Genomic DNA, 18110 nt, shown 5'->3' on the forward strand with positions numbered 1-18110 from the left:
TTGACGAGATCAAGTAGCTTATCACTGCGGACCGAGCAGAAAGAACAGCGAGTAGGTGAGTTGAATACAGCAAGAAAAAAGGCGGGACAAGGAAGGAGCTGCCTGCGTGGGGCTAGAGATTACATAATGACGTGGGGTATGTCGCATCTTGTTGCCTGAGGTGCAATTTGCACGTGACTCCACCACTTTACGCGTTATTTCTCTGGCTCACGCGTCGCAGGTCTCTCGACGCTCTGCATCTTCCCACCCCCTCCCTTCTCGAGGGTTATTACCGTTTGTTATTACCACCACCACCACCACCACCAGCCAAAATGGCTTCGGATGCAGCGTCTCAGGTCACCGTTGGTGCTCTCAGGTAGGTCGGATGTCTCCTGGCCCCGGGACCACAACAGTCATTTGTGCTTCGGCTGAGCAACGGCTGACATTTGACACTAACTCCAGTGCCATATTCGACGAGACCAAGGATCAAGTCCGTGAGCCGATTGTTCAGTGTGTTCAGGTCAAGCCGCTGCCACCGCAGCCTGGCCACCCGGAACGCTACCGCGCCGTCTTCAGTGATATTGCAAACTACGTCCAGACTATGCTTGCCACCCGTATGTTGGGCTAGCCCCATAGAACATCTTTACATCGCTAACATGTCCAGCAGAAGCCAACCATGTGGTGACTGATGGCTCACTGCGAAAGGGTTGTTTTGTTCGTCTCAAGTCATTCCAAGCGAATGCTGTGAAGGGTAAGAAGTGGGTGAACCAAAATAAGACACAATTAGCCGGCCTCTTCATGTACTAATTTGGTATAGAATCTTGATTATTCTGGATCTGGAGGTTCTGAGGGAGCTTGGTGAGGCAGAAAAAATTGGAGAACCCAAACCTCTGGAAATCAAAGCCGAGGAGGAAGAGAAGGCCCAACCCACTACGATCTCCAGCAATGGTTTCTATGGATCCAAGCCCCCGGGAGCACCGGCACAGCAACCTAATCGAGCTCAGCCGATGCGAGGGCCTTCCGCTTCCGCCCATGCCACCATTTATCCCATCGAAGCCATCTCCCCTTACTCAAACAAATGGACCATCAAGGCCCGCTGCACAAGCAAGTCGAACATCAAAACCTGGCACAACAAGAATGGAGAAGGAAAACTATTCAGTGTCAATCTGCTTGATGACAGTGGTGAAATTCGTGCTACTGGCTTCAATGATCAGTGTGACATGCTTTATGATCTTTTCCAGGAAGGCAGTGTCTATTATATCTCCAGCCCCTGTCGTGTGCAGATTGCGAAAAAGCAGTTCACCAACCTGAACAATGATTATGAACTTACATTTGAACGGGACACTCTGGTTGAGAAGGTAAGAGCAGTCTTCAAAAGCCTGTTACGATCATAGACTCACAAGAATCTAGGCGGAAGATCAGCATGATGTCCCTCAAATTCGCTTCAACTTCACTACCATCGGGGACTTGCAATCGGTGGAGAAAGACACAACCACTGATGTGATTGGCATTCTCAAAGAAGTGGCTGAAACATCCCAGATCGTATCCAAAGGAACCGGCAAGCCTTACGACAAGCGCGAGCTCGGCTTGGTTGATAATTCTGGGTTCTCAGTCCGCTTGACTATTTGGGGGGCCTCCGCCGTCAACTTCAATGTGGCTCCGGAGTCTGTGGTTGCTTTCAAAGGTGTCAAGGTTTCCGACTTCGGCGGGCGAAGTCTGAGCTTGCTGAGCTCCGGCTCAATGACTGTTGACCCCGACATTGGAGAAGCCCATCGACTCAAGGGCTGGTATGATGCACAGGGGAGAACAGAGGTTTTCACATCTCATGCATCTGTATCGAACGCAACCAATTCCAACATGAAGCCGGATCAATTTAAGACCGTTGCACAAGTTCGTGAGGAACAGCTAGGCATGTCTGAACAGGTCGACTACTTCTCGCTGAAAGCAACCGTTGTCTACATCAGACAGGATTCTACCTGGTGCTACCCTGCTTGTCTCTCCGAAGGTTGCAACAAGAAGGTGACCGAGCTGGACCCCGGCCAATGGAGATGCGAAATGTGTGACAAGACTCATCCTAAGCCGGAATACCGCTACATCATGCCGATCAGCGTGAGCGATCATACCGGCCAACTCTGGCTCAGTTGCTTTGACGATACTGGACGATTGATCATGGGAACTTCTGCTGACAATCTCATGCAACTCCGAGAAGACGACCCAACTGCCTTTGGTGAAGTATTCCAGGAGGCCAACTGCCGGACCTGGAGCTTCCGATGCCGTGCGAAAATCGATACCTTTGGTGACCAGCAACGGTATGCTATTCCAAGTCCATTGTTACTCTAAACCCCTCGGCTGAAGCTGACTGTCATATAGAGTTCGATACCAAGTATCGTCTTCCAAAGCTGTTAATTACTCCGAAGAAGCATCGCGCCTTGCCGATATTATCAGCTCCTACTCTCTGGAATAGATCATCAGCAGGGCTGAAGTCTGACTCTTTCTAACTGCAACCTCGGGTTCTCTTGACCTGTTCTCTGTATTTCGAATGGCTATGACTATTGTCTGATTGCAATAATTTTCATTTTTATTATTGTTCTAGTTATAAACTATCATGGAAATGTTGAACGTGACACTTGAGAGTCTTCGCAGAGCTTGTCTAAATACCATAGCTACCTCTCAAGGTATCATCTGATAGGTCGGTGACCGCCTTCTGGCTATATAGATCGTTTCTCGTCTTTTAAACACTCATGTATTTTCCTTGAAATTGGTAACTGACCACTTCACCTAGTGCCATATTCTCTCTTGTTCAGATGTCTCACTAGATCAGCGAAAGTTGTGTATTGAAAGGAACATGGATCGGGACGCATATGTCCAAGTAATGTGGGTCCACTCCAGGCGGCATACGCGGTGAATACTGGCAATACATTTTATTTTCCCTTTTTTTTTTTTCGTGATCGGCGCTCTCCCCAGACGATTTCTTCAATTGCAGCCACCTTGCCATTGTTGCTCAGCACTTCATTTTTCCTGGTTGACTGTACTTCAGTATCCCTGTCATGGGTAAGAGAAGCCACAACGCCGAGCCAACTGAGCTGCGGGAGAAGAAAAAGTCGAAATCCGACAAGCACTCTGGATCCACCAAAGAGAAGACCTCAGACAAGGAGAATGGCAATTCTGAGGATCAGGCAGCTTACTCCCAGAGTATTGCCCTCAGTGGCCTCCCTCAATCCCAGATTGACCAGTTCCTGGACAAGAATGTCATTAAGGTCACCGATCCTTCGCCCGAGGGTGTGAAGTTCCGCCCGCTCATTTCCTTCGACTATCTGCCCCCCGGCGACGACAATTTGTACGCCCCGTTGAAGTCGTTCCCTGCACCCACGCCGATCCAAGCAGCTACCTGGCCTCTCTTGTTTGCAGGCCGTGATGTAATTGGCATTGCAGAGACCGGCAGCGGCAAAACCTTGGCCTTTGGTTTGCCGTGCCTCAAGAAGCTGATGGAATCCAAGCGGAACAAGAAGCCTTCCCACCCGTCTACCGTCATCATTTCACCAACCCGTGAACTTGCTATGCAAATTTATGACCAGCTCGTCAAGTTTGCCGACGTGGTGAAGGCCGGCGTGACTTGTGTCTATGGTGGTGTGAGGAAGGACGAACAGCGTGAAGCGCTCAAGAAGGCCGTCATCGTGGTCGCCACTCCTGGTCGCCTGAAGGATCTCATGAGCGATGAATCTGTCAACCTTTCGAAGGTGAAGTACCTCGTTCTGGATGAGGCTGATCGTATGTTGGACAAGGGGTTCGAGCAAGATATCAAAGAAATCATCCGACCTATGCCAGTCTCCAGGAGACAGACTGTCATGTTCACCGCCACTTGGCCTCGCTCTGTCCGGGATCTGGCTGCGGGTTTCATGAATTCCCCAGTGACCGTTACCATTGGTGGAGACCCTTCTGCAGACCCTCGTGCGAATACGAGAATTAAGCAAGAGGTTGAAGTCATGGACGGACGGGAGAAGGAGGGGAGACTCATCCAGCTCCTGAATCGGTCTCAAAGAGGTTCCAACAACCCCGAGAAGGTTTTGGTGTTTTGTCTATATAAGAAAGAGGCGATTCGTGTGGAAAGGCTCATCAAGATGAAGGGTTTCAAGGTTGCTGGCATCCACGGTGACCTGAACCAAGCGGATCGATTCCGCAACCTCGAAGCTTTCAAGAGCGGTACGGCGACAATTTTGGTTGCTACCGATGTAGCAGCCCGTGGCCTTGACATTCCAGCTGTGATGTTGGTGATCAACGTCACCTTCCCCCTCACTGTGGAGGACTACGTGCACCGCATTGGACGAACTGGCCGAGCTGGGGCCACGGGCCATGCCATCACCTTTTTTACGGAACAAGACAAGGCACTGTCCGGCGGGTAAGTGGCTCATCGATAATAATACCTTGCACTTAAGACATTCAAGATGTGCTGACCTGTGATAGATTGATTAACGTTCTCAAAGCTGCAAAGCAAAATGTGCCAGAAGATTTGTTGAAGTTTGGCACTACCGTCAAGAAGAAGCAGCACGACGCCTATGGCGCGTTCTTTAAGGACGTCGACACGGACAAAAAGGCGACGAAGATTACATTCGACGATTGAGTTCTGATATTGAAGCTATTCAGTTTTAGGGCCTTTGCCACGAGACGATACAAGCTCGCGCAGTCTCATAAAATGTCCCGTTATGTATTGTCGTTCCACATAGAATCTTTTTTAAATTTGTTAGTCTATTAGATACCGGTTTGGGGGGCTCGTTTGGTCCGTATTCAATTGTTGACTTACATCAGAAGACAATAGGCGCCACTCAATGAAATCGCAGAGATGATACCCAAACTCGATATCGACAGTGCGGGGGAGGCCAGTGTCGCTGTAGCGATAGCCCCCGTAATGTAACTGGCTGGTTGGATGCTCACGTCGCCAATAATAAGATCGTCGCCGTGTCGACGTAGATACGACTGGATGAAATTGTAGCTCCACAGAGTACGGACAATCATGTTCACGATGTTGGCTAGTACAAGGCCATATGCACCCATGGACCCAATTTCCAGGAATAAAAAGGCTGCTAGGGCGTAACATACGGAAAAAACGCCCATCCAAGCCGTCTGCTTCCGGATCTCCCGTGGGCTGGCTGCAGATGACACGAAAGCTTCAGTAATTCCGTTAAAGGCAAGAAACGGGATGTAGTAGCAATATAACGATAGCAGATCACCGACATTGGAGGAGGCCCATTGACGACCCCCTAGGATCTGTAGACCCCGAGGCACCATGACAGGGCCGAGTGGAAAGATCAGAACAGCCAACAGCTGATAAGCACGCAGGAGGTCAACCACATGGTCTTTGGCAAGGCGAACATGTTGCTTATCTCGCTTTCCACTCTTGTCGGGGCTGAGTAGGGTGGAAAACAGGTTTCGGCTACTTTCCTCCAGCGGTTGAAAAACGATGCGGGCAATGAGACCCCCGTAGTTGGATGCTAGTGAGTAAATACCCTGATCTTCCAGGCTTGATAAGGCCGCAAGCATCATGGAATCACCCTGCGTCAGAACATGTTTCACCAGTGATTGCAGGGAAACACTTGCGGCGATTGAAGTGAGCCGATGAGAAAATCTACCCAGAAAATAATCGGATACATTGCTGCCCAGTGTTAGCACTAGAACCGACCGAACAGACTCAAGGGATTCCACTTTACCTGGATTGTATACGCACGGGGAGAAAAGAGAAGCGCCTTTCATCCGCAGCCCACAGTAAAGAAAAGGAATAGCCAAATATGAGAGCAATCGAGTAAGCCATGTAGCCCAATGCAAAAGGTAGAGCTCCGGCATTTTGGCCGGTTCTTGATGCATAAATGAAAGCGCAACAGGTGGTGAGGCTTTTGAGGAAGGCCGCAGGCATCTCCACGGCTGCGCGTTTGTCATACCACATGTTCTGCTGAATGACTGCAAAACATGGCTCAATACTGAGCTCCATGAATGAAGCCATTCCCGTCACAATTACACTTTCTCTAAAGAAGGGAATTCCGTGTGCTTGCTTCGGTGCCAGGCGCTCATAGAGCAAAGTGAAGACGATTGCAGACGGAATTCCCAGAAGCAGACTCAAATAGGACACGTTCACAACAGACTGAGATGCCTCTGATTGTCCGTCTCGTGAGGCAGACTCGAGCTGCTTGAACCCCTGCCGTTTCGATGTGGATGCCTGTGCCAAAGGCTGTCTCTGAATCGCTAGACGAATACTCTCTCTGGAGAAATACAGGATCGACACCTGGTAGAGTTCGAGCTGGGCAGCAATACCTAGCACAATTGGCGAAAGGGAATGCAAGATGAGTTGATTTGAAGCAAAAGTGAAGACTCTGGAAGCCAATTGAATCAGAATCAAAAATGTCGTGCCCGAGGCAGACGATGCCACGACATCGCCGGCTTGGGCTCCATTGGGCGGCATTTTATATTCACAGGAAAAAGTCGCACGGATAGAAGTTCTGGAAGAGATGGGAAAGACCCACCCAAATTCCGCCTGGTCTGCAGGACATGCGGGATGAGAGATCAAAGTGGCCAGCGAGGAATGTATGTAGATACGTACTAGTGCCACGCACTGACCGCCTACTCCTGTCTCGGTGCAATACAGTACAGTAGAAATTGCCTAGAACCACTGGGGCCTTTCCGTGGAAAATAATACTTGTGTGCACTCGAGATGCAGAATTTTTAGGCAACGCATGTTTGATTTGATCTACAAGTATACAATTGGCCGAAAGCTGTCGCCAGCGACACGCACGGAACAAGAGATGGCTAAACCAGCTTGTTCGACTCACCACCCTCTGTTTCCTTGCGCCGAGGGCTCTAATGTATTGAACGATCGCGAACTTTTTTGTTTTGTTTTTTAGTAAAGCCTGTGACCATGGATGCCTCAATAGCCACATGAAACCTAGAAAGGGGGAAGGTAGAACGGGTAGCCACCGTTCTTGGTCTTGAAAACACTGAGAAGGAGGCTGTACGTCCCAAAGAGAACGGCTCCCCAAACTAGCACCGCCAATTGCTGTCCCTTGGCATCCTCCATGCGAGGAACCTTCACTGCAAGTGCGATTGTGGCAAATGACAGGACGGCATCTATATCGTAGAAGCATGTAAGAATCTGGACGCGCGACGGGGTCTTCCAAGTCAGGGCTTTCACTTACAGATTGCAGCAATAATCTGCGTCTCCATACCAAATTGGTTCTGGAACCCGCCAGCAAAGTAGCTGATACCACCGTGTCCATCACCTGCAACATAAGGTACTTTGCGAATGTGGTTGAACATCTGACCACTAGTGAAGAGGAGAATGGTAATCAGGCTGACTGCAGCCCAGAGGTTCCGATTTTGAACAACTGGCAAAATATAGGGCGACAGCACCGTGAAGAGGGTGACAGCACCCATCAGAATGGTGATTGCTGAAACAATGCGCATATAGTTGACCGGTCGAATCAATGGAGGCATGGGGCCATCCGGGAGCTGACGGCCAATCCACGAATAGATCTGATCGGCGGCAATTGGACTAGAACAATTTAAATAAATGAGTGATTGGCTCTGGCATCGATATTAAAACCATCCACTCACCCTGTGAAGTCAAATCTCGCGGGCTCTGCATCCACCTTGGCGAAGGGACCCATGGTTGGAGGAAACACAAGAAGAACGGGAGCCGTCTGAAGCAGGAGCTATTGCAGAATTTGAGTCAGCCATCATGGGGGGCCGGTGGAATATCGAATTGAGACACACCTTCTGGAAGACATCCTTGCCGTGGTCGAAGTCCAGAGTGCCGAAGACGACCTTCAACCCGTCAAGCTTGGTGCCTTTGTTCCAGCTCCGGGAGATCAGATCCCATTCGGAATCGAATTCTCGACACATAATGCAGCCATAGCGAGCATCTTTTGCAGTCAGAAGGACGGCCGCGAAGTAATCTCGGGGTACTGTGGACAGCTCCTTGAACGAGGCACTGTCCAGTTCGACGGGCCCAGAACGGGAGATGGATTGAAACTTCCCGAATGTGTCGGACGGTTTCGCGGCGAGCACGCCGGAAATGACCGAAAAGAAAAAGAAGAGGGTGGCCCAGGGCTTCATTTTGGCATTCCAGAAGCTTGTAGTTGGAGAGCTTGAGAGTCAGGATCGTACCTCAAACCGATAGGAATGAAAGGTGTCCCCTTACGTAAGTTCGGCCCCGCCCCGACGCGTTTCCCCAACTTCGCGACTTGTTTGGGGTTTCTGCATTTCAATCAATATTCGGACAGTTGCCTTCCCTCCAGTCACCATGGCGGTAGCTACTGAAGCATCGTTACTGGACGTATGTCTGCTATCATCCGCTTGCTACGGAATTTCAACCTGACTGATTTAGTGCGAGATGTCCATCAAAACTATCCGCCTTGAGAAGGAGTACGAAAAGTCTCTTGCGGACTCCGCACGCCTTCTGGATGCTGAAAAGGATCGCGTTCGGCGCATGGAACAGCTACTACTCCAATTTGAGAGTGAAACGCTGCGATCACAGCTCGATCGAGCTCATGAGCAACTACTTGTAACCACTCAGGCGGAGTCCGAGGCGTGCCTTCAACTGGACGAAGCTTACCAGGAAATTGATCGCTTGGATCTTCACGTGCAAAGCTCATTAAAGGAAGTCGAGAAGCTGAAGGTGAGTCTTTTTCTAACATAGTCTACATCACTAGAGATCACGATCTGAACAGCAGCAGGGCGAACTGTCGACCTTGAATAACACTTCGACCGGTTACAATACTCTCCTTACCGAAAAGCTCCACCTGTCCCGAGATATTTCCCATTTCGAATCCGAAATCAAACGGCTCAAATCACAGAACAACTCCCACCAAGCGCTTGTTGCGGAGAAGCATGAGATGGAACGGCAATTGAATTCGTTGGAAATTCAGCTCGAGAACGAAAAACATGCCCACGAACGTACACGAGCGAAAAGCACTCAGCAGGCAACTGAGATTGACAGGCTTTCGGCTCGAATCGATGATTTGCAGAGCGAACTCACCAAAGAATTGCACGCAAAGCAACAGCACGAACGCGAAAACCAACAGCAAAGTGTGGGATGGGAAAGCCAGCGGTCAGTGCTCGAGGGAAAGGTTGATACGTTGAAGAAGCAGCTCCGATCAGCCAAGGACAAGCTACAAGAAACTCAGCAGGAGTTGCAGCAAAGACGAATAAATAGCATGAGCAACGAGGGTGATGGTACTGAGTCGAGATCACGGGCCGTTCCTCTCCAGCGTCCTGGCCCAAGTGCGGATTATCATAGTGGTGTGACAATTGCAACGCCCGGGGCCGTCCGAGTGAAGGAAAAGAGCCAAAAGCCATCCGCATTGCCTGGCGAGAAATCAGTGTTTTCCATTACGCCCTTTTTGAACCGGACCGGTGGCCCGACGAAAGATTCACCGAGTAGTTCGGAAGCAGAAGAAGATCCCATGGATGTTACGTTGGACGAATCAAATGCTTCATTCCGCAAAGCCCGGGCTATCGATGAGCCAAGTGGCATTGATGCCGCTTTGGATGACAGACCTGGTCCCACACAGGCCCCACCTCCTAAAGCTAGAGCAGGAAAACTCAAGACAAAGGCGCGCGACGCAAAGCCTGCCGCGCCGAGACCGACACATGGATCTAAAAAATCCGGCATAGAACATGCCGATATGTCTGACGACGCCATTGATCCATTTATTGAACAAGGACAGGCCAAGCCAAGGAAGCGCAAGCTCGGGGCTCAGCGAGATCGAAACCTGTTCGAGGGGGATGAAGAAGAGGACATGTTGGACAACAGAAAGCCGGGACGCAAGGTTGGCCTGGGAGCAGGTCGAAATTCTGTGCTCGCGACAACCGCTATCTCCAGTACCGCAGCTGGTGACCGAGGACCCCGTGCCCTTGGATTTGGAGGATTTTCTCCCCTTAAGCGCGATCGCAAGCGACTATAGTAATTTTGAATGTAACCAAATCTAAACGTATCATCTGCACTGACTCCGTGTAGTAAGCAATGAAAGAGAACGAGAAAGAAGAAGAGAAAGTAGCGGAGCTAGATCGATGGAGCACGGACTCTTTTTGCCGGCAGAAATCCTTCCGTTCGTGGAGCCCGCGACATTCTCTCTACGCTTCACCTTCACACTTCATGTTTGCATTGTTCTTCTCTCTTCGACCCCGGGGGACATTCGCCCTCGGGGTGGTCGGTCAAATACGTCTGTCCTCTTCGAAGCGATGGCAGGCTCGTCAGCATAATGACCAGTTTACAAGGGAAGCTGCCGTTCAAGGTCTGAAAAGCCGAGCTGCGTTTAAGCTGTTACAGGTACCTCATCCTGATCTCAATTGATTAAATTTTCTGACACATATTTATGGGTGTAGATTGACGAAAAGTATCGCCTATTCAAGGGCGGCCAGACCGTCGTCGACTTAGTATGTGCACTATATCCCCTGACATCGATGTTCTCTAGCTAATCCGTCAACTTTCACTAGGGCTATGCGCCGGGCTCGTGGTCACAGGTAGGTTTGTAGCTCCAATTCAGGTGATCTTGATCTGACCTCTCCAGGTCGCCGTGAACCGGACTCAGCCGAACGGGCGAGTCCTCGGTGTCGATATTATCCCAGCCCAGCCACCGAAAGGAGTTTCGACCATCCAGGGCAATTTTCTGGCACCCGAGATCCAGGCTTATATCCAGGATTTTTTGCGCAATCCAAACAGAGGCAGGCCTCGACAATTGGGTGTACTCAACGATGCTGGTGGTAGTCTGCTTGAGCCCGGGATGATCTCGGAGGCAGCCCAAACGGACAGGGAGAAGTGTGAAAGAACGGTGGATGTGGTCCTCAGCGATATGTGCGAACCCTGGCACCAGACATCTGGTTTCTGGAAACGAAGTCTAAGTGATCCTTATCGCAGGATGATGAACACCAGCGGGAACAATTTCAGAGATCATGCGGGAAGCATGGTAAGGGCTCGGGCCAATTTCGGCCTTTCTGCGCAAAATTTTTTGCTGACAGGTGGATAGGACCTTTGCAATGCTGCTCTACGCTTTAGTTCGGATGTTCTCAAGGTCGGGGGCCATTTCGTCTGTAAATTCTACCAAGGAGCAGAGGACAAAGACTTGGAGCAACAGCTCAGGAATTTGTTCCAGAAAGTTCACCGACTGAAACCCGAATCATCTCGCAGTGTAAGGTCTTGCCCTTTCTTGATTGACCTCGAGTTCGCCAACTTATAGCAAATTATAGGAATCGAAAGAGTCGTTCTTTGTTGGCCTTGACCGCCGGCCATGAGACCAAATCTCTCCTGCGCTCATTGCCGCTCGCAACCGGCCATTGTGGACCCTACAGCATTTCGGCTTCTTCATTCTCTGAGGTCTCGTCCCACTCCACATCAGCTAACGCGGCCTCGGCTTTCTCGTGAACCTGACGTGGTGTTAGAACTAAAAGTCTGACCATATGGGGTGATCCGTACCTCTTTGAGTCCGCTCAATTCCTCCACGTACCCGCTTTCATTAAGGGCTCTTCGCACAAATTCCCAACCTTGATCTTTATACGCCGAGGTCACCTTTTCCGAGCACGCACTACAGCACGTATAGCTCTTGCCGGTGACTTTAATATTCTCGAATGTCGCAAGAAACCCTCGGATCTGATGAGGCACAAGCCCCAGGGGATGATCTCCGCGCTCATCACTTCCTTTCAAAGGAGCCGGGGCGCCAGCGGCCTGTGGGTGCTGCAGAATCGAAACTAATAATTCTACTAGAAGTGCAGAGGCTATGGCGGCTATCCCGGGACGGGTGACGGTACACTGCTGGTCAAGGGTTTGATCTTTGACAGACTGCGGATGTTAGCTCTCTGCACCCAAGGTTTCGGAATAAATCTTACATTAGCCGGTGCTACGACGTCATTACAGAAGTAACATCCGAGATCTGCAGAATTAGATCCAGTCTCTGCAATGCCGTGGCGCATGACGACATAGGAATCGAAGCCCAAGGCTGCATTCATCACAATCTTGCCGGCCGCTTTTCCCATGACAGTGGGTAACCAACGCGATTCCCGAGTGTCCATCAGGAGAAATATTGCATCGTGTTCCTGAATCAAAACTTGCAGGGCTTCAAAATCGGCCCGAGTCGCATCCTCGTCCACGGTGGGGTGGCCTGCCATGGGAACCGAAAGCTGATGGCCCGCTGTCTCCACGCCAGGGTAGATTTCAGTCAACGCTTGAGCTGCACGATGCGCTTTCGGTGCCCCGCCATGCAAACAGTCAGCGAAATTGAAGAGGGGCTGCCGAACGGGGTTGGAAAAAGAAACGGTCCCTTTGTCGACAAATGTGATTTTCTTCACGCCCCAGCCCTATATTGAAAATTAGCGCCGATCGTTGGCGGCGTATGGCTTGGAGCTAGAAACATTGTACATACCAACAAATTCCGGGCAACATAGCTCCCTAAAGTACCAGCTCCAAGTAAGAGACAACTAGTATGCTTGATTTTCTCCAGATCCAGCATCGGACTGATTCGCCATTTCATAAGCTTGAGGTTTAGGTCGACGGATTGGTCCGCCAGCCTATAGGTAGGTTGTCAGATTCTAAAAATCGAGATTGCTTGTTCTCGGGGGTGATACCTGGTAGGATCCATATACTCTGCTAGATTGACGGTTCTTCCCGACAGCTTGCCTGCCGGGTTGCGCTCCCAGCCAGTGATTTTTGGTAGCGGGCCCGTAGATTGAAGTGCTTTCACCGCGTCAGATGCAGGATCTGATTTCGATTGCAGTCGAATCACGACGCTGCGACCCTGATCACGCTTCGATTGAACTTCGCGATACCGAAGGATCTGAACCCGGTCAAGACCCCAGCGCTGTTTAGCTACCACTAGCAAATTTCGCAACATCCAACCTGGCGTATTCTCGTAGTTGGAGGGATCTGCAAAGCAAATATAGCGGTGCTCGAGGGCGGTACCTGTAAAGAAGCCGTTTTCGTATTCCGATAGTGAAGCTACCTGCCAGTTGGTATGTGCAGACTCGCCCTGGGGGTTTCGTTGTTTGCGGGCCAGGAAAAAGCCTCGTTGACGAGAATCAACGCCATAGCTCCACGTTTGCACAGCGTCCACGAGGGCGGTGCTTTCAAGAGACGATAGATATTTGCCCTGGAGCGTGTCGGGATTCTCGCTTTGTCGGGAGTCGAGCGGAATGCCGGCCGAGTCTACAGTTACCCACGCTGGATCAGAATGAATGGCGGGGAATCCAAACCAGTAGTAGAACTTATATTTCTTCAGATCTGCAAAGGACAGGATGACGAAAGATGCCAGCAAGGAGGGACAGGAGTAGATCGTGCCGTCATTGATAGCATCCCAAATCTATAGGAAAAAATCCGGCCAGATTAGAATCAGCCAAGCCAACTAGATCACTTGCTTCTTACCGTTTTGCCGGCCTGGATAATCATCTGCGACTTGTCCATGTTGCGGTAGTCCTCGATGGTGTTGACATTCTTGATCATGCCCTCGGCGCGGTAATAGTTTGCCGGTGCTCTGTACAGCTTGGTCAGCTCAGGGCACAGTAGAGAATATTTGGCGGCCTTACTCGTTACTAGTCAGAGCATTTCCATGTAGTTGCATTCGACATGAAGCATTCGCGGCATCCGAGGAGCGGATCTCGTACAGACCCAGAACGGAACGTGCAGAGTCATCTAACTTATCATGATTGATTTTGTGCGAGGCCAGAGCCGTGTAGAAAGGCAGTTCGATGTCAGACGCAAAAGGTGTGTACTGCATCTTGAGTGTGTAAAGAAGAGAAGTGGGGTGTGATGTAATCGGGCGCGAACCATTGATTTATCAGTTTGGGGAGATTTGGAGAGGGGCGCAACGCGGGAAAGCTGATCTCTCTGCCCCACGCGTGTGACCGCGGCCTCGTGAAACTTTTCCCTTCTTTTTTTGGCGTCACAATGCTTATCGGTCTATGCGGAGGTCAGAAGATCCTTCTCATGTCCTCTCATGTCCTGTGAAGGACACTGACCTTTTTCTAGGGATCTGCGCCGGCAAACATGCGATTGCCGATTATCTGATTCAGCAGGGCTTTCGACTTCTCCAACTATCTAGCAACCCCCCTCACCATATCACCAATGATGCGGACGATGATCTCAGACTACAGGCTTCGGAAGTGAGCGCGGACACGCTCTCAGAATTCGTGTTTGACTCCCCCGATTCCCTCCTAGATTTCGCGACGAAACGATGGCAAGAGCGTTGGGTGACGACTGATATTGCGAACGGCGAGACGCTCAACCGCTTCCTCCTGCGCCCCTTCTTCCTTCTCGTGAGCGTGGATGCCCCTGTAAGCCTCCGTTGGAAAAGATTCTCCGACCGGTTCGTCACCCGTATCTTCCATAATAACCCAACTCATCCCAGTGTGTAGATGCTGGCGAAGACAACTGGATCCACCCGATCTAGAGAAATTCGTGCTATGGAATGACCGCCATCTGTATGAAAAGGACATTGGGCGCGTGTACCTGACCGGCAAGGCCCATATGCGCCTGTTCAACTCTTCCTCGTCCTTGGACGAGCTCCACCAATCTCTCGAGGAATTAAACTTGGCAGATGAACAGCGACTACGACCGAATTGGGATCAGTACTTTATGCAATTAGCGTCTCTCGCCGCACAAAGAAGCAACTGTATGAAACGAAGAGTGGGATGTGTGCTCGTTCGAGAACGTCGCGTCATCAGTACAGGCTACAACGGGACTCCTCGAAACCTGACGAACTGCAACGAAGGTGGATGTACGGAGACACACTATCGACTCCCTTGATCACTATTTACTGATTGTTCTTCAGGCCCGCGTTGCAACCGCGGCGACGGCGGCGGCGTCTGTCTTTCCACCTGCCTTTGTCTCCATGCCGAGGAAAATGCATTGTTGGAAGCTGGGAGAGAGCGCATTCGCGAGGGTGCAATTCTGTATTGTGATACGTAAGTCCGGTTGCCCTAGAACCCGACCAAAAAAATCCAACAAAAACACTGACTGTCTTGGTGTGGTTCCAGCTGCCCATGCTTGACCTGTACCGTTAAGATCACCCAGGTTGGAATTTCCGAGGTTGTTTACTCACAGGGCTACAACATGGATAAGGACGTATGTTTTTACCGGCTCCTTTTCATAGGCTCTCCATTGACGCTGTCTTTTAGAGCGCTGCCATTCTTGAGGCTGCTGGTGTTCGCCTACGACAGTTCAGCCCGGTAAACACCCATCGATGGGCTTCCTTTTCTCTTGAGAACAATGCTAACCACCTTTGTTATCAGCCATCAAATGGGTTGATATATCTGTAGGGTCTTGTCGGAACAGCCACTACTTAACACTGTCTCTTCTATGAGTAGCTTGTAAGCTGCACGGCTAGTTTCTCGCTGTTCTGTCTCTTTTCTCTTGCTAGTCCAGCTGACAGTTATCACCCGATTAGCTCCGGCGATACTTGGAATAGATTGAAAGACTGGTACGGGTATGGTCACGATGAGTTTACAAGCAAAGCATAGTACCCTCATATATATAGGGGTCTATGATGCAATATTCAGCATTTTGTTGATGAAAAGACCGCGATAAAAAAGGATGGGATCTACGAGAGTGCCCTAGGTGAAATATCTAATACCACCATCATTAAATATGCAACCGAGATATAAGTCGATAATATAGCCCGACCGCGTAGACTGGTAAACGCCGTGATCTGTGCCCCGCAACGGATTCTGCGGGCAGAAAACAGCAGCTATGACTCAGCGGGGGTGAATTTTGGAGGGGTTCGCGATGACTCCGAATTTCCCCTCCAGGCTGGACAACCCTTTCTCAATTCTGCTGAAGACGATCTGACTGCAGAAACATCAATATGCCCACCGTTCACCTGCTCGACTATGTTGCGGGGAACATACGTTCTTTGGTCAATGCGATCAACCAGGTTGGATACGAAGTGGAATGGGTCAAGACCCCGGAAGACGTGAAGAACGCGGACGTACGTCCATTCAGAAATTGAGATCGCTGGAGGTCGCTTTTGGATTATGAATACTGACTCAACTGATTATAGAAACTGATTCTTCCTGGCGTCGGTCACTTTGGCCATTGTCTCTCCCAACTCGAAAAAGGCGGCTTCCTGGGCCCAATTCGACAGCATATCGAGGCAGGCAAGCCTTTCATGGGTATTTGTGTTGGACTGCAGGCCCTTTTCCAAGGATCAGAGGAGGATGCCAAAGTTCCAGGACTGGGTTTGATCCCCATGCGCATCCAGCATTTCGATGACAAGAACAAGAGCGTGCCGCACATCGGATGGAACTCGGCGATGAACACAGAACTTGCATCCAAGAAGCAAAGCTTCTATGGACTTATTCCAACCAGCAAGTACTACTATGTTCACTCCTACGCGGCCCCTTATAACCCGGGGGTTCTTGAGAAGGATGGCTGGTCCGTCGCCACTGCCACCTATGGAGACGAGGAATTTATCGGCGCAGTCAGCCGAGGAAATATTTTTGGCACACAGTTCCATCCCGAAAAGAGTGGGGTGGCGGGTCTTCGTGCAATTCGCGCCTTTTTGAATGGCGATCAGTTCCAATCCGTGTCGCTGGATTCGATTGCCGACAAAAGAGACGGGCTGACCCGCCGAGTCATTGCCTGCCTTGATGTCCGTACAAACGACAACGGCGACCTCGTGGTGACCAAAGGTGATCAGTATGACGTGCGAGAGAAGAGTGGTGTAGATGCGAGTGGCCAGGTGCGAAACCTGGGAAAACCGGTCGACATGGCCAAGAAGTACTACGAGCAAGGAGCTGATGAAGTTACCTTCCTGAACATCACTTCTTTCCGAAACTGCCCTCTAGCGGATACACCTATGCTTGAGATCTTGCGAAGGGCGTCGGAAACCGTTTTTGTGCCATTGACCATTGGCGGAGGCATCCGAGACACAGTCGACACCGATGGCACTCAAGTTCCTGCACTTGACGTCGCAACCATGTATTTCAAGTCTGGCGCTGACAAAGTTAGCATCGGATCAGATGCAGTTTTTGCCGCCGAGGAGTACTACCAAGCTGGCAAGAAACTGAGTGGTCGCACTCCAATTGAGACCATTTCCAATGCGTACGGAAAGCAGGCCGTGGTGGTGAGCGTGGACCCTAAGCGGGTCTACGTTGATCGACCTGAGGACACAGGCCACCACACTATTAAGACCGCGTATCCCAATGCCGCAGGGCAAAGCTACTGCTGGTATCAATGTACTGTCAAGGGTGGTCGGGAAACCCGGGATATGGATGTTCGACAACTGGTGCAGGCCGTCGAGGCCATGGGTGCTGGAGAAATCCTTTTGAATTGCATTGATAAGGATGGTAGTAACAGTGGGTTTGACTTGGAATTAATCAACGATATCAAGGCTTCCATCAAGATCCCCGTCATTGCTTCTAGCGGAGCTGGTGTACCGAGACACTTTGCAGAGGTATTCAGCAAGACCACTACAGATGCCGCATTGGGCGCAGGCATGGTACGTGTGCCCATTCATTAAAAATTTCCAGAGAAGCGCCCAGCTAACATTGATCTAGTTCCACCGTGGAGAATATACAGTAAGCCAGGTCAAAGATCACCTTCAAGAGGAGGGATTCCTAGTGCGCCAATTCGAAGCCGAGATCTAACGGCTCCAGAAATTCAATTTATGCGTTTTCTTTCAATGTGAAATAGACTTCAAATATCAAACCATAAAAACATGAATGATCAGATGCTGCAAGTCGCCAGTTGTCGTATGGTGTGAGAGGTTTCCTTTTCCGGCGTGATGACATAATCTGGGCGGTATGAGCCGCGGTGTCATCTGACTTTTCTCCCGTTGCCACTGGCCACTTCACTTCTTCTTCGCATCTCCCCCTCTCCGACACATCCAACCCCCCGACACCCCAGTTCCCATCCCTTTTCCACCGGCGCGGACCAGTACCTAGCGAACTTGATCGGGTTCAGGGAACCTGACACTATAAAACCCGTTTGGATCGATAACTGGAATCTGCGACGTGAACCCGGCCGTAGGTCTGATTTCAGGTGAGGAAGGTGGCCCTGCAGATCAAACAGATCAAAGGATTGGACCTTTATTGAAACGCCTTTTCTTTTTCTTGCCAAGCGACATTTTCTTCGAAAATTGTATTCTTCAGCTTGCTCGTCCCAT

The 18110-nt window shown here is 50.4% G+C and overlaps 9 protein-coding genes across 9 annotated transcripts; 6 read left to right on the plus strand and 3 right to left on the minus strand.

Annotated features, from left to right (window-relative positions):
* Positions 1 to 311: 311 nt before the first annotated feature.
* Positions 312 to 2443, plus strand: N7443_006793 (replication factor A subunit protein RFA1; the record flags this gene model as incomplete). Its single annotated transcript, XM_056886849.1, has 6 exons — positions 312 to 355; positions 442 to 593; positions 644 to 737; positions 797 to 1337; positions 1390 to 2288; positions 2350 to 2443. The coding sequence occupies 6 exons, from the start codon at positions 312 to 314 to the stop codon at positions 2441 to 2443; spliced, it is 1824 nt and encodes a 607-aa protein (XP_056740498.1).
* Positions 2444 to 3026: 583 nt separating this feature from the next.
* On the plus strand, positions 3027 to 4597 carry dbp3 (RNA-dependent ATPase DBP3; the record flags this gene model as incomplete). Its single annotated transcript, XM_056886850.1, has 2 exons — positions 3027 to 4375; positions 4441 to 4597. The coding sequence occupies 2 exons, from the start codon at positions 3027 to 3029 to the stop codon at positions 4595 to 4597; spliced, it is 1506 nt and encodes a 501-aa protein (XP_056740499.1).
* Positions 4598 to 4773: 176 nt separating this feature from the next.
* N7443_006795 (oligosaccharide translocation protein RFT1) lies at positions 4774 to 6427 on the minus strand (the record flags this gene model as incomplete). Its single annotated transcript, XM_056886851.1, has 2 exons — positions 4774 to 5626; positions 5682 to 6427. The coding sequence occupies 2 exons, from the start codon at positions 6425 to 6427 to the stop codon at positions 4774 to 4776; spliced, it is 1599 nt and encodes a 532-aa protein (XP_056740500.1).
* A 480-nt stretch (positions 6428 to 6907) lies between these two features.
* Positions 6908 to 8076, minus strand: N7443_006796 (OST3/OST6 family protein; the record flags this gene model as incomplete). Its single annotated transcript, XM_056886852.1, has 4 exons — positions 6908 to 7089; positions 7158 to 7513; positions 7576 to 7673; positions 7735 to 8076. 4 exons carry the CDS (start codon positions 8074 to 8076, stop codon positions 6908 to 6910), a joined length of 978 nt encoding a protein of 325 aa, XP_056740501.1.
* A 187-nt stretch (positions 8077 to 8263) lies between these two features.
* N7443_006797 (uncharacterized protein) lies at positions 8264 to 9926 on the plus strand (the record flags this gene model as incomplete). The annotated part of the gene is made up of 3 exons (XM_056886853.1): positions 8264 to 8296; positions 8348 to 8638; positions 8691 to 9926. 3 exons carry the CDS (start codon positions 8264 to 8266, stop codon positions 9924 to 9926), a joined length of 1560 nt encoding a protein of 519 aa, XP_056740502.1.
* Positions 9927 to 10117: 191 nt separating this feature from the next.
* N7443_006798 (RlmE family RNA methyltransferase) lies at positions 10118 to 11253 on the plus strand (the record flags this gene model as incomplete). Its single annotated transcript, XM_056886854.1, has 6 exons — positions 10118 to 10291; positions 10348 to 10398; positions 10459 to 10485; positions 10533 to 10928; positions 10989 to 11150; positions 11209 to 11253. 6 exons carry the CDS (start codon positions 10118 to 10120, stop codon positions 11251 to 11253), a joined length of 855 nt encoding a protein of 284 aa, XP_056740503.1.
* Positions 11254 to 11304: 51 nt separating this feature from the next.
* Positions 11305 to 13724, minus strand: N7443_006799 (putative autophagy ubiquitin-activating enzyme ApgG; the record flags this gene model as incomplete). The annotated part of the gene is made up of 7 exons (XM_056886855.1): positions 11305 to 11385; positions 11435 to 11797; positions 11845 to 12312; positions 12378 to 12522; positions 12580 to 13310; positions 13373 to 13481; positions 13534 to 13724. 7 exons carry the CDS (start codon positions 13722 to 13724, stop codon positions 11305 to 11307), a joined length of 2088 nt encoding a protein of 695 aa, XP_056740504.1.
* Positions 13725 to 13894: 170 nt separating this feature from the next.
* On the plus strand, positions 13895 to 15264 carry N7443_006800 (deoxycytidine monophosphate deaminase; the record flags this gene model as incomplete). Its single annotated transcript, XM_056886856.1, has 7 exons — positions 13895 to 13916; positions 13976 to 14312; positions 14362 to 14723; positions 14778 to 14910; positions 14983 to 15070; positions 15124 to 15174; positions 15238 to 15264. 7 exons carry the CDS (start codon positions 13895 to 13897, stop codon positions 15262 to 15264), a joined length of 1020 nt encoding a protein of 339 aa, XP_056740505.1.
* Positions 15265 to 15809: 545 nt separating this feature from the next.
* On the plus strand, positions 15810 to 17592 carry N7443_006801 (imidazoleglycerol-phosphate synthase; the record flags this gene model as incomplete). The annotated part of the gene is made up of 3 exons (XM_056886857.1): positions 15810 to 15932; positions 16005 to 17444; positions 17503 to 17592. The coding sequence occupies 3 exons, from the start codon at positions 15810 to 15812 to the stop codon at positions 17590 to 17592; spliced, it is 1653 nt and encodes a 550-aa protein (XP_056740506.1).
* Positions 17593 to 18110: the final 518 nt, after the last annotated feature.

Source organism: Penicillium atrosanguineum (genome assembly GCF_028827265.1).
Source record: "Penicillium atrosanguineum strain IBT 20685 chromosome Unknown utg000005l_segment0_segment0, whole genome shotgun sequence".
In the NCBI taxonomy this organism is placed as follows: Eukaryota; Fungi; Ascomycota; class Eurotiomycetes; order Eurotiales; family Aspergillaceae; genus Penicillium; species Penicillium atrosanguineum.